Source organism: Chelonia mydas, chromosome 8 (assembly GCF_015237465.2).
Source record: "Chelonia mydas isolate rCheMyd1 chromosome 8, rCheMyd1.pri.v2, whole genome shotgun sequence".
NCBI lineage: Eukaryota > Metazoa > Chordata > Testudines > Cheloniidae > Chelonia > Chelonia mydas.
Window position 1 is genome coordinate 94,794,578 of NC_057854.1, and position 14,741 is coordinate 94,809,318.

The 14,741-nt window shown below is 41.1% G+C and overlaps 1 protein-coding gene across 1 annotated transcript in view; it reads right to left on the reverse strand.

Moving 5' to 3' along the window:
* Nucleotides 1-14,741, reverse strand: part of LOC102932297 (nardilysin) — an 86,376-nt gene that overhangs the window by 33,968 nt on the left and 37,667 nt on the right. The window contains exons 13-15 of the mRNA XM_043553148.1: nucleotides 8,960-9,014; nucleotides 503-607; nucleotides 110-233 (exon numbers count right to left, since the gene is read on the reverse strand). Coding sequence (XP_043409083.1) covers nucleotides 110-233; nucleotides 503-607; nucleotides 8,960-9,014 — 284 coding nt within the window. The remainder of the gene's footprint in view (nucleotides 1-109; nucleotides 234-502; nucleotides 608-8,959; nucleotides 9,015-14,741) is intronic.

The window sequence follows — 14,741 nt, forward strand, 5'->3', positions numbered from 1 at the left end:
TCATCCTCCCACTCTCACTCCTGTGTGGTTGCACGTTGCACTGTCACCTTTTTAATGGTCTCAATGAGCACTTTAAAAGATCTCTAAGCACTTTAGCAGGTCATTTTACCCTCCACACTGTACTGTGTCCCAAACCATCTCTCCTTTAGATGACATTCTCTTTCACTGGCAGCAGACAACAGAACAAGGTTTGCTCTCAGAGGGCAGAGCTGGTTAAGGACATCAGCAATGATCTACAAAGATAAAGGAATAACAACTCAGTTAAAATGCAACTTTAGCTACTCCTGTCCAACTGTATTTTTAAATTACTCCAAAAGTTCAGAAGACAAAGGACTACAAATAAAATCCTAAACCAAGCAATTAGTTTTCTGCACCCAAAAAGTATAAAAGTGATCCAGTTAATCTAGAAAACCTGATTCAATATGCCTAAATTCCCTGTACACCCTCAATAAATAAATTATCCAGCTCAAATATACACATTGAAAGCTATAGTGCTACTTACTTCAGACTTGTATTCAAGCAGAAGCTGATCGCCTGTCAAAAAGTCCTCCTTACAAAAGATATGTATGTTCTCACAAAGACTTTCAACATAATCAATTGGATCAGCCTGTAAAATGAGTAAAATTGTGTTTCACACAACGGACAACTAAAACTTAACACTTTTTGCTGAGTAGAGCTTGTGTGCTGCATTGCAGAGTTTTGGTTTTGGTTATTGAGTCTAAATGCAATTCATAAACAATTATGCATCATTAGAGGGGCCTTCCTTAAGAAGAAACAATGAAGACATGGTCCCTTCTGACTAGCTAGTGATTAAGTACAGAAAAATAATAAGGTTTGATGCTACTTTTACAAAAACAAAGAGAATAACCATATTATGCTAGCTAGAATTATGGCCTTGTCTATACCATTGGTTGGAACACGTATATGCCTCATATTCACAAGTAGCAGCTGTCTGTGTTGTTGGTGGGCTTTGGAGGTTTTTTTGGTTGTTTTATTAAAGGTGCTAGTTGTACCAGTGGGTGGCCACAGCTGGGGCAAGGTTTATAGTTCACACGTGACTAATGCAGTGAAGGCTACAATAGTTTCTTACCAGTGCAGAGGGGAATCCATAAAATATCATTACTTCTGCGCTAATTCAATGATTTAGCCTAACTCCATCCCACAATTCAGATTGGCCTTACTTTCTGAAGTTACCTATAAGCATTGCTCTCAAAAACAGTACTGAGGAGACTCAGAATGCACTGGTGCAGCCATGGTAGTAAAAAGCATGTGGGCATGTTGAAAGAGTTCTGTCAAACATAGTGTTGCTGCATGAATCCCCACACTATTTAAAAGATAAGCAAGACAATCAACCATTTCATGCAATCAGTGTCCCCACAACAGCTCCCTCACTTATGGCCTATCCTGTGATGTGCTGAGGACATTCACCTCCATTTAAATCAGAGGGAATTGAGTGCATTAGGTCCCCTTGCATGGGGACCCTCTCTGAGCTTCAGTTTCTCTCACCATTATCCTTGAGAAAAGAAATAAAGGTTACTTACATGTAACCAGAGTTCTTCAAGATGATTCTAAATGGTCATACTCGTGGGACGGGCAGGGAGATGCAACTCAGAAGGGGGAAACTTCTCACAGCAGTGCCCGTTGGAAAATTCATACCCCTTCCTACTCTTCCCCTCTGTGTTCCTGAACATTTTGAGGACAAGGCTATAAAAGGGGCACCCTTTGCCATCTCATTTTATTCTTTTAACCTCCTCAGAGTCAGAATTCTATTAGAACTCCAACAAAGGTGGGGAAGGAGTGTGAATATACAGAATTCATCTCAAAGAATTCCAGCTACAAGTAACCAATCTTCATTTCTTTGACCATCCTCTACATACTCCCACTCACAGGACAGTTTGGCAAGCTGTACCTCACAAACAAGTTGGGACTCAGAGTCCTGACTGAACAGGGACTGTAGAACTGCTCTACCAAATTAAGTGTCTGATCGACTGTGACATTATCCAGGGTACAATCTGGACCGATGAACAGCTGTGTCCCCTCAGTTCTCCAATCTGGGGTGCCTTTTACACTGCTTTGCTATGAAAGCTACCATTCCTGGTCTGCTCACACACAGCCTCCAGCATGTAATTACTCCCAGTTATATTGTAGGAGTGTGATAGCCAGCCACACTTGAATTACACTGCAGAGCAACAGCAGCAAATTCCCAGCCCCAAACTTTCTCCAGAAATGTAAGTCTTGAACTGCCTAGCTCTCTCCTGGACAATACAAGCTCATATAAAGTCTGACATTTTATTAATAGAAAATTATATGCACAAATCCTGTAATCCCAAATGGAGTTTCCCAAATGCTTCAACCAAACACACTGGTTTAGATAAAACAAGTTTATTAACTACAAAAGGATAGATTGAGTGAATACAAGTAACGAGGGTATAAGAGTCAGAACAGATTACAAGAAAAATAAAAATAAAAAGCATCTAATGCCTAACTTAACAACTGAAGTGAATTCAAAGCGAAGTCTCTCTCACCACATTTCAGCAGTCTAACTGGATGAATCTCCTTCAGTCAGGATCCCTCCCTAAGTCCAATGCTGCTTCAGGTCTTGTGCATGTCGTGGGTAGAGAGGAAGAGATCATTTGGGGTGTCTATTGTCCCTTCTTATAGTTCTTTCTCTTCTTCAAGAAGCATTTCCAGCTGAGGTTCATGAGTTGCATTAGCACTAAATTGAGGTCTCAAGATGGTATTTGGGTCTTTTATAGGCAGTTGCATATTGGCATGCCCCTTCATTAATTTCTTGACTTCGTTTTGTGCCAAGATAGATTTATTATCTGTTAATGCACAGTGGACTATAGTTGCTACATATCCTTTAAAGGAGGAAATGGAAAGACCTGGAAGACTTGAATGAACCAAGTATTCAATAATATAATGTACTGGTGCGCCAATGTTGATCAATATGTTTCTCTCTTATTCAATTCACAATTCTAGTCCTTCTGTGATTGTTGCTGGTTTTCTAATGTTAATATTTCCTGCACTTCTAAAGGGCAAGATTTTCCAAGGACCATTCAAGTCCTATAGCCCATGCAGTCAGGTGTAGTGATTAAGGGTCCAGATGATAAATTCTGTTCTCCTGTTGAGTTAATAAGTTCAGTAACACCAGGAGAGGTCTGTATACTTCCTGGAGAGCTGAAGAAGTCCGAGTGCCACTGTTGCCATGGCAGTGGTGGGCAACCAGAATTATCCTTGCTCCATCCTGTCTTATCTACTTCATCACAAAATGGATGAGAGGGAAGGGTGAAAAGCATAGAACAGACACTTCCTCAAGTTCAGGAGAAAAGAGTCCAATATGGGTAGATTGATTTTCCCTGCTCTCAAGCAAAACTTGGGACACCTTGAATTCTGTCTGATCATGATCAGATCTATGTCCAGAAATCCCCAAAGGGTGAAGATCTTGTCTATCACCAATTTCTTTAACCACCACTCATAAAGTTCCATTATATCTTTGCTCTGTTGACCCACCCACCACCAGACTGTTGTCACTGTCTATTAAGAAAACAGCTACCTGCTATTGTACTAGATACTCCAGTCCCATAATGTCACTGCTTTCTTGCATAACAAAGAAAAGTGAATCCCTCACTGTCAGTTAATATAATACATTGCTATCATGTTGTGTGTGATGGCCTGCATGCAGTACCTCATTCCGGATGCAATATAGAAAAGATTTGAGAACCCAATGAATTGTTCTCAGTTCCAGGATATTTGTACGCAGTCTCCTTTCCTGAGTATTGCAATTACCTCAAACTGTTAACTAGTTGAAATGTGCTCCCTATGCCTGGCTGGAGGCAACGAAGGTGATTGTTTTCAACAGAGCTGGAAGGATAAACACTGCTCCCAGGTCACTGGCACACTGAGTCCATGTCAAAGATAGCAGTGTCTCTTTTAGGATGATCAATCTTGTGAATGTGCTGTCTATAGTTGGTCTGTAATTTAACGCCAGTCAGTGCTGCTGACTTCTCACTCTGAGCTGAGCATAAAGAACAACACAAGTGGCTGAAGACACAAGGCCCATTAAACTTTAAAAGAACATATAGAATTACCCTGTTTATCTGATCTAATTGGGACCAGGGCCTGATCGGTTAATCAGAAATCCAGATAAACCAAAGAATGGGAAAGTGCAATGCTGCTGCACCATCTAGTGGCCACAGGAGATATCACCCCCTTCTAGACCTGTGTTTGCTGGTTCTCTGGTTAACACAGAGAGCCAGAGATAACGGATGGTCAGATAAACAGGGTTTTACTGTTCTTTCCAAGTAGGATTTTGATGGGTCACCATTTTGGCAGATAGAAGTTTCAGAAATATCTTCTGGAAGAAATGGTCTGACCTCAGAGTTGAGAACTGCTCCTATAAACTAAATCCACTGTGAAGGTAGCTGAAGAGACTTTTTGATGTTTATCATGGAGTCCTAACTTCTTGAAGAGGAAACATGTGTAACATAGGTCTCTGGAAAGGCCATCTTCTAATGAGGCTTTATTGAGCCAATCTTTAAATAAGGATAAACAAAAATACCCTATTGTGTCAAACAAGCAACTACTACAGATAGGTATTTTGTAATTTCCGAAGTGGGGGAAAGGGCAGAGGAGTAGAGAAGTTAAACATTGTATTGGAAGTTACCTTGTCCAACAACGAAACAAAGGTATTTGCAATGCCTTGGTCTGATAGAGATAAGCACTTTTTAGATCAAGAGCTGCAACTTCAGCTCTGACCCTGGATTCTCATTCCTGATTATGGATTCATGCTCTAACCACTAGGCATGACTCCTGCTCTTACCACTGGGCACTGTCCCAGTTGCTGACATTCAGCTGTCACGGCTGGGTCTAACTGCTGATATTCTATCTGAGCAACAGGCTCCTCTTCTTCCTTAAACAGAGTACCCAGAAGTATAGTGGGAGATTCCTTACCGAAAGCCTGTGAAGGGAAGGATCCAAGGATTTCAGCTACAAGGCACAAGCCATTTTCAGACCCCTGCTGGAAGAAGGGTACCTGCACTGATGAGACTACAGTTTATTTCTACAATTCCTAGGTGACCACCAATAGGGCCATCCAGCTTACAGTGGGATCTGCGGATTACCATATTATGTTAATCATGCTAATAACCATATTTAGGCTCCATCTCCTGTCTGGAAGGGTATGGAGATCTGTAGTCACAATATTTAGAGGCATAATCCTTCTTATTGGAAATGGGACCGAGAATATCTGTAAGTCTAATATGATTTGATTCTTCATTGGACTGTGGATCCGATCTTAAATCGACCTTGGATCCAATACTGACATTAATGGGGAAATTACAGGACCTGGGATGTGTAAAATGGAGAAGGGAAAAACCACCTTATTAGGAGAGTCTGAAAGCATTTTAAGGAGCCACAAGGAAGTGTCTGAGGATATCTGAAACAACTCATCCAACCTCCTTCTTTTCTTTGTGGGGAGATCCAAGGAAAACTCACAGAAGTCTTCCTTTAGGCAAGAAAACAATCCCTGCCTCTTGTGAATCCAGTAAACAATCCAATTGCAGATCTTCATAGTGCACTTGTGCCACAGTTGTAATGGTTAATGCCATATAAATGGACGATGAAAAAACTACTGCCATCTCCAGAATAATCTTCTGCTCCAATACTATCTTTGGAACTGGCGAATGAATCTCAGGCAGAGATTTACCCTTAGCCACAATCTTGGACTTTAATTTCAGATACAGTGCTCTTGGATCTGGGACCGAGGTATCCAAAGAGTCTCCTGAATGTGACTTGTCTCTGCTAACAAGAGCTTTCTTGTCTTGCACAATCTTTTTCAGAACCAAATGTAAGTGGACTGGAAATTTTCTCCTGTCTTCGGCTCTTATCTCTGAGACTGGCACCAAACAAGTCTCTGAGCATTTCAAGTTGGATCCAATGACTTAGGAAACAACTGTACAGAACCCTAGAAACTGATCCCAATGCAGAGATTGGAATCTTCTGCACAGCCTTCTTCTTAGTCCCTGAGTTGTCAGGAGCCAACACTGGTGTATTCACTTGGGCTACAGATCCTTTACAGGAATTAGATCTGGGAGGCTTTATGGCCAGATCTTCTTGAAGCAATAAGACTTGCAGACTAATCTGGAGCTTGTTATATACCCTTGGGGTAAATGAACTGCAGAGAGAGCACCTTAAAGTGGAGTGACCCTCTCCAAAGCACAATAAACAGACAGTATAGGCATCCAATACTGGGAAGACTGGTGGACAAGAGATGCTTCTTTTGAATCCAGTTATCTTAGCTTTCACATTTGCCATGCAACCACTAGTCAGAACTGAAGACTTAACTACCAACTATCCTAAGAATAAAACTTTATCTAACAAAATAACTAATACTAAAACTACATTAATAATAAACTTTACTAACCTTAAGGCACTGATTTCTTCTTGAAAGAAGGATCCAGATCTGATGGCTCCAGGAAGTTTACATTCATCTGCTGCAGCAGTTGGAAGGAACTGAGGCAGCAGAGGGCACCACGCCCCCTTTTATATCCTAATCCTCAGAACTTTCAGGAATGCAAAGAGATAAACTCCTATGAGAAGACTTTACCATCAGAGCTGCACCCACCAGCTCATCCCAAGAGTGTGAATACTCAGAGGACACTTAGGGTATGTCTACACTGCACCATAAATCCAGGGTTAGTAGAATCTTAGTTAGCCGTCCCTGGGTTTGTTAACATAAGGCTTGAGCATCTACACCATTTGTAACTCCAGGTTATGAATTGTTGAACTCTGGATTCCAATCTGGGGCTCCAGCATACACACTGCATTATGCAGGCCCAAGTTCAATTACCCATATCCTAGACTTCCTAGTGCCTTCCCAACATGTGGCCACGTGTAAGGTCCAAAGGGTCTCAAACACAGGCCTGCAGAGATGCCAGCAAGGAACAACCTCCACACTGCCACCCAGCAGCTGTAACCAGCTCGCACCCTCCTACCCACAAACCAGTGCAGACGCTGACCAAGAAGTCCAGCCTCAAGGGGTTCAATAGACAGCAGCCTCATAATGACTGATCCATTCCTCCTCCTATATCAACCCAAGGGAATTTCAGGAAGTGTCCAGACAACAATGCAGATCACTAACTAGCCCCCCACAACCACTCTGCATTCTCAGTTACTAATACCCTGGGTCTGAGCCCTAGGTTAGCACGATTTGTGTGTAGATGGAAGGGGGCTTAGACTTGAGCCTGGCTTTGAATCCTGGGCTTACAAAGCAGTACCCTCAGGGTACATCTGCACTGCAAAAAAACACCTATGGCAGCAAGTCTCAGAGCCCATGTCTACTGACTCAGGCTCACAGGGTTAAAAATAGCAGTTTAGATGTTTCCATTCAGGCTGCAGCCTGGTCTCTGAAACACTGCAAGGGGGAGGGTCTCAGGACCCAGGCTCCAGCCCAAGCTTGAATGTCTACACTGCTACTTTTAGCTCTAGAGTATAAGACCCGTAAGCCTATGTCAGCTGTTGCAGGTTCTGGGACTCCCTGCCACAGGTGTTGTTTTGCAGTGTAGGTGTACCCTTGAAGAAAAAATGAGGTTTCCATAATTTTGGGTCTGACGGAGATCACAGATCTAAGGGAAACTCAGCACCAACAAGAGTCTGCTTAGCTGGAGGCTTCCCCAGTACTGAAATTCCATCCAAGGGAACTACACCAGCCAACTCGAGCCTGGTAAAAAGAACCAGAGCACCCAGCACTAAACGTGCCCCAGATGCCAGGGCAGCTTCATAGCTGGACTCAGTGTTCTGCTGATTTGGAGCTGAATGAAGGTGCCAGTTCTAGCACCAAATACTTCTGTTTCCCCGTTTTAATCATTTGCATTCCAGTAGCATCGAGTATCACCAATCAAGAGTCAGGGCCTCAGATCAGGCATTGTAAAGACAGGCAGTAAAAATACACATTCTGTCCCAAAGAGCTTAAAAGAGCTTAAAATCTATGTTCAGCAGGCTTTGAAAAGAACAAAGGCCTATTTCCATCCCTGGAGGGATCAGGGCCCTGACCAGAGAATGGATCAGGTGAGCAGCACATAGAACAAGTCCTCCCCGAAGGTACATCAGGCAGTGGATATGTGCATCCTCTTCCAAGAACAAGGAGGGTAATGAGATAACACTGCTTAAACCTGTTCTTTAGCACCTAGCTTAGACACAATGCCTGCAACCAAGACAGAAATAATCCAATCCTCTTAACTATTCAACAGTAGAGAAATTACCTGAAAATGTCTAAACTAAAACTAAAAAGTTAAAAGACCCCTGGTCACACAGCAATGGTGCCTATACCTGAAATTATCCATGGAAAAGAAGTTGAGGTGGTTAGGGACCACATGGCTTCTATAACATCAGCACTGAACATTTGGTGCCATGAAGGGGCATTTATGTGATTCCCATGGCCATTGTTTTTCTGTAAATTCCCCAAAGTTCAGCAGTGCCGGGAACTACTTCCCACAAGTGAGAATATGCAGAAACACTAAAAGAAAATAACCACAATTGTTTATAGCACAAGAGGGGAATAAGATATGGGTCCTGTAACAAGTATCTTACAATCTAAACTGAATGATAAAGAGAAACTGACCTTAAGGAGTGGGAGAAAACAAATGTGTGGAAAAAGAAAACAGCTTGGAAGAGCACCATATACCAAAGAAATCAAATCATGTTTTGGTTTTATTAAAGAACAACTTCACAAGTCATAAAGTTTAACATTTCTCTGTCTAGAATATAAGTTCTTTCTACTTAACAAATGTTCCTTCTTCTCATCTATGTAAGACTATATTTTCAAAGACTCATGAGGTTAGAACCATCTAACTCTCACTGACTATGGCAAATTACACAGCAAAAACCCCAGTTACAATTCAAAAATCTAGGGCTTAACATCTATACCCCCATAGAAAACATCTGAAGATTAATTTAGTACCTGGTCCTGGAAATAAAATTCATTAGCTTCAATCTTCTGAATCTCTTCCCAAATTCTGTGGGTGGGGGAAAAAAATGTACCTATTACCCTGCCACATTTACCAAGTGACTAATCACACACTATTTCTAACAAGATATGAGGCTGTCAATTTAAGCCAGTTTGTCTGCAGTAATAATAATTTGTACATCTATATGACCTAGATACCATGGTGACTGTGCATGAGAAATACACATAAAACTTTTTGTCTCGGAATCACAAACATTTAACAATTGTCAATCAATCCTCATTACTCCTGCAAGTTTTTATCCCCTATTTTCAGATGGAGAAACTAAAACACAAATAATCAGTGGGAGACACAAAGTAAATGGAAGAGCCAGCAACAGAACTGAACTCCTGACTCTCAGTTCCATAATCTAACCCCTACACTACACTTAATTGCTTGACCTCACTATTTGGGAAAGGTGTGGCATGCGGCAGTTCCTTCAAACAGAGTTTTCCATTTGTTGGGTTTTTTTCCCCACTAAGGGCTTGTCTACATAGGAAAATTTTATCAGTTGTACTAGCATAAACTGGGATAATCTCACATGTGGCCATTCTTATTCTGGAATAATATTGGCTTTTTTCTGTTTAGTTTAAACTCCTTCCGAAGAACATAATATAAACAGAAAAAAGTCAGTCTTATTCCAAAATAAGAGTGTCTGCACAAGGAGTTACACCAGTATGTCCTGGTCTACACTACAAGGTTAGATTCATGTAAGTCACCTTGCATTGTCTTATTTGCACGTGTCTACACTCAAATTTGTCTCTACCAATGTAAGTGCCCCATTACAGTGAAGCAGTAACACCACCTCCCTGAACAGCACTGAGCCATGGTCAACATACTATGGTTGACACAGTGCAAGTGTAGAGACTGCATGACCTTGGTTGACCCTAACAGTCCTCCAGCAGCTGTTCCACAATGTCCAATAGTGACCACTCTGGTCACAATTGTGAACTCCACTGCCCAGGGGTCCTGGAAACAAGAAGACACACCACTCCCTTTAAAATCCCCATATTTTTAAAATGACTTTTCCTGATTGCTCAGCTTGGCAAACACACCTAGCAGTAGCAGTTCTCACTTGTTGTGTGTAATTACCCAACTGACCATGCCAACTACACAACACTCTAGACCAGTGATACTCAGACCTCAATGGTTCAGGATCCAAATTAGCGATCAACTTTACCCAAAAGAGCCACAGTAGTGTGAATTCATTATTTCATTTACTATAGTACTATTCATACTTAAACAGTATGACTGGGGAAATATTTAGTCTCTTTCTCTCTCTATACATATACACACACAGAGCAAATAAGTTAATTTTAGTGCAAGTTGATAACTTAATTTGTTAACCAATAAGGATGCTTTTACTATGTTGTTAATAATTAAATCACAGAGTGTTTTAATATCGTGCTGCAAAGAGCCCTGCAGGAGACACATTAAAGAGCCATTTGTGGCTCAAGAGCCACAGTCTGAGTATCACTGCTTTAGATAGACTCCTGCCTGAAGTAGACAGCAAGTATTGGATCTTCAGGGCCCGTGGAGAGAAGAGACTGAGCATATGCAGCTACATATCAGTCATCAAAACATGGACGTCTATGAAAAGATAGCACAGGAGGTGCATGTGAAGAGGTATAATTGGGATCAGCAGCAGTGCTGCATGAAAATGAAGGAACTGCAGCAGGCATTCCAAAAGACCAGGGAGAGCAAGAGTTGATCTAGTGCCATGCTGCAATCCTGCTGCTTTTACAAAGAGCTGCATGACATACTTTGTGGAATGCCTGTGGAATCTCCATCAACCACAATGGATACCTCAATGAAGCCCAAGAGAGAGACCCTTGCCTTGAACAGTGAGGAAGAGAAGAGAAATGCCATGAGCCAGGTTCTTTGAGACTCCACCGCAGTCTAGCTAGTCCCATCAGCTGAGCACCACTGAGCCCAATCCAGGAGAAGGTATCTCGGGTAAGTGTGTGCATGCATTCTCCCTTAAAATGTTTAAATGTGAAGATGGCACCCAGCCCTACCCCAAGTTAGCAGGACACAGTAGTCTACTTTTCAGTGTTTTACTCATATGAGAAGAAGTAGAGGTACAACAAAGAGGGACAGAGCTGGAATCTGCTTTTGTTCTCCTGTAGGATTAGGTGAAGGGGGGAGGCACGCAAAGCAATTTGTTTATATACATAAGGATGTCCCTTGTATCCTCCTGAAAGATCTTGATGGAATTTTCATAGAGTTACTCTGCAATTCTCTCCCAAAGGTTTCTGCAATCCTCCTCTCCCAAAGGTTCCTAGGGATGGCTGCCTTACACTTCTTCCTGTATGGTAGGACACTTTCCCACAACACTCTGAGATGACTACGGCAGGTACCATTGCCGTAAACAGGCTAGCATCACACAAGCCCACATGGCTTCATGAATCTAGCAGTAGCTGTGTTCTCTGTGCCTTTGTGACCCTCAAGAGTGAGATACCAGTTAAAATCACTGCTGCTTGTGGAAAAGCGTTCCAGTGCTCAGTGCCATTGCCCTGTACATGTACCCATGGAAATAAGGCACACTTTATTGCTTTACACTACAAATCAATTCCCTCCTCACTTCCGCCCCATCTTGGCAGGCCATACTAACAATGGCTGCAGCTGGAGAGCAGTGCTGTGCAGAGGCACTCCAAATCTGAAGTGTCAATAAGCAGGTCGTATTTAAAACTCTTCTAGGTATAAGGGAAAGGCGTTCTCAAACTCATCTTTCATTTTACATCTTTCATTTTCATTTTACAATGTAAAATCTTTGTACATCTTTGTATGATGTTTTGTATGTAGCTCCCATCATTGCGGCCTGAAGGGATGCCCCCGCCACACCTGCAGAACACCTGACACTGATGAGGAGGAGAAGAGGACTAGGGAGGACATGTTCACCAAGATCCTGCAAGCTTGTGCTGCATCAGATCATGGAAAGCCTGGAAGAAGAATATAGCAGGTAGCCTGGAGAACAAAAGAACAGACAGGAGAAAGACTCAGGAATACCAGCAGGAAAAAGAGAGAGATTCGCCAGGACATAATGGGGCTTCGCAGGCAGCAAACAGACTCTTATTGACAATACAGTTGGAGTATGTTTCACAGAAATGGACTGAAATGGAGACAAATGTTTTCTACCATTCTGATTTTAAAGTTCTGTTCCATTAATTTACTTTATGTTTGCGCACTGTATTGATTTTTAATTGCACATTAATGTTTTGCCGTGTTTTGGGTACACAATAAATTTTTATATTTTGGAAATAAATTCATCTTTACTATTTTATAACATATACTGCAGAACAAATGGCACTACTCAAAGAACAGGACAATTCTAATTGTAATAGAACAGGATCACAGAACTCCTAGGTTCAATTAAAAACAATGTGTAATATTATAAATGTACAATAAGCACAGCATAATTAATAGGTCCATTTAAAGTGTGATATTCATAAATTCACAGCAAGCATTACACAATTCCTAACACTCCCAAAATTTCAAGGCTAGGTAGAGCACATTAAATGGCTGACCATTAAGGTTCTTTCAAGGCCTCTCTCAGCCACATATCTTCACACTAAGCTTTTCTAATGGCCCTTCTGTCTGGCTGTTCAAAGTCAGCAGACAGCCATTCTACCTCCTCAGTGGCAACTTTTCACCTACCACCTCACAATTATTATGCAGGACACAAAAGGAAACTATAACCATTGGGATATTTTTCTCACTGAGATGTAATCTAATGAGGAAGCACCACCAGTGTCCCTTTAATCTGCCAAAAGCACACACAACTGTCATTCTGTACCTGCTGAGCCAGTAGCTGAATCTTTCCTTGAAGTTGTCAAGGAGGCCACTGTACAGCTTCATGAGCCAAGATCACTATTGGCATGTCAACACTGCCAATAGTAATCCACCATCTGGGGAAAAAAACAACCCTGCTTGCACCTTCCTGAATAGTCATGTGTTCTTAAAGGTGCAAGCATCATGCACCTTCTCGGACGAGCTCAGTGAAACATCCCTGGTTATTCACCAGTGCTTGCATAACCATGGAAAAGTAGCCCTTTCATCACAGCCTGGGAGTACCTTTCCCGGATGTGAAGAAAAGTTCTGTCTGGCTCAAAAGCTCATCTCTCTCACCAACAGAAGTTGGTCCAGTAACAGATATTACCTCACCCACCTTTCTCTCTCCAATATCCTGGAACCAACACAGCTACAACGACACTGCATATATTAAGTACTTACGTCAGACACATGAAAATGAAGTACGGTAACAATATTTAAGGTTGTGTTTTTTGTAGGGCTGTCAAGCGATTAAAAAAATTAATTGTGATTAACCACACTGTTAACCAACAACAGAATACCATTTATTTAAATATTTTTGGATGTTTTCTACATTTTCAAATATATTTAAATTATAACACAGAATACAGTGTACAGTGCTCACTTTATATTTATTTTTGATTACAAGTATTTGCACTGTAAAAAACAAAAGAAATTGTATTTTTCAATTCACCTAATACAAGTATCATAGCGCAATCTCTTTATCATGAAAGTTGAACTTACATATGTAGAATTATGGACAAAAAATGACTGCATTCAAAAACAAAACAATGTAAAACTTTAGAGCCTACAAGTCCATTCAGTTCTATTTCTTGTTCAGCCAATCGCTAAGACAAACAAGTTTGTTTACATTTGCAGGAGATAATGCTGCCTGCTTCTTGTTCACACTTTCACCTGAAAGTGAGAAGAGGTGTTCTCATGGCACTGTTGTAGCTGGTGTCACAAGATATTTATATGCCAGATGCACTAAAGATTCATATGTCCCTTCATGCTCTAACCACCATTTCAGAGCTGATGACAGGTTCTGCTCAACAACAGATGCCACCAGCAGAGGGTTGATTTTCTTTTTTGGTGGTTCGGATTCTGTAGTTCCCGCATCAGAGTGTTGCTCTTTTAAAACTTCAGAAAGCATGCTCATCCCTCTCAGATTTTGGAAGGCACTTCAGATTCTTAAACCTTGGGTTGAGTGCTGTAGCTAGCTTTAAAAATCTCACATTGGTACCTTCTTTGCATTTTGTCAAAACTGCAGCGAAAGTGTTCTTAAAATGAACATGTGCTGAGTCATCATCCGAGACTGCTATAACATGAAATATATGTCAGAATGCGGGTAAAATAGAGACGGAGACATACAGTTCTCCCCCAAGGAGTTCAGTCACAAATTTAATTAACATTTTTTTTTTAAATAAGCGTCATCAGCAGGGAAGCATGTCCTCTGGAACGGTGGCCGAAACATGAAGTGGCATATGAATGTTTAGCATATCTGTCACGTAAATACCTTGTAATGCTGGCTACAAAAGTCCCATGCGAAAGCCTGTTCTCACTTTCTGGTGACAGTGTAAATAAGAAGTGGGCAGCATTATCTCCCATAAATGTAAACAAACTTGTCTGCCTTAGCGATTGGCTGAACGAGAAGTAGGACTTTGTGAACTTGTAAGCTCTAAAGTTTTGCATTGTTTTGTTTTTGAGTGCAGTTATGTAATCAAAAATAAATAAATAAATCTATATTTGTAAGTTGCACTTTCACGATAAAGAGACTGTACTACAGTACTTGTGAATTGAAAAATACTGTTTCTTTGGTTTATCATTTTTACAGTGCAAATATTTGTAATAAAAAATATAAAATGAGCACTGTACACTTAGTATTCTGTGTTGTAATTGAAATCAATATATTTGAAAAAGTAGAAAAAC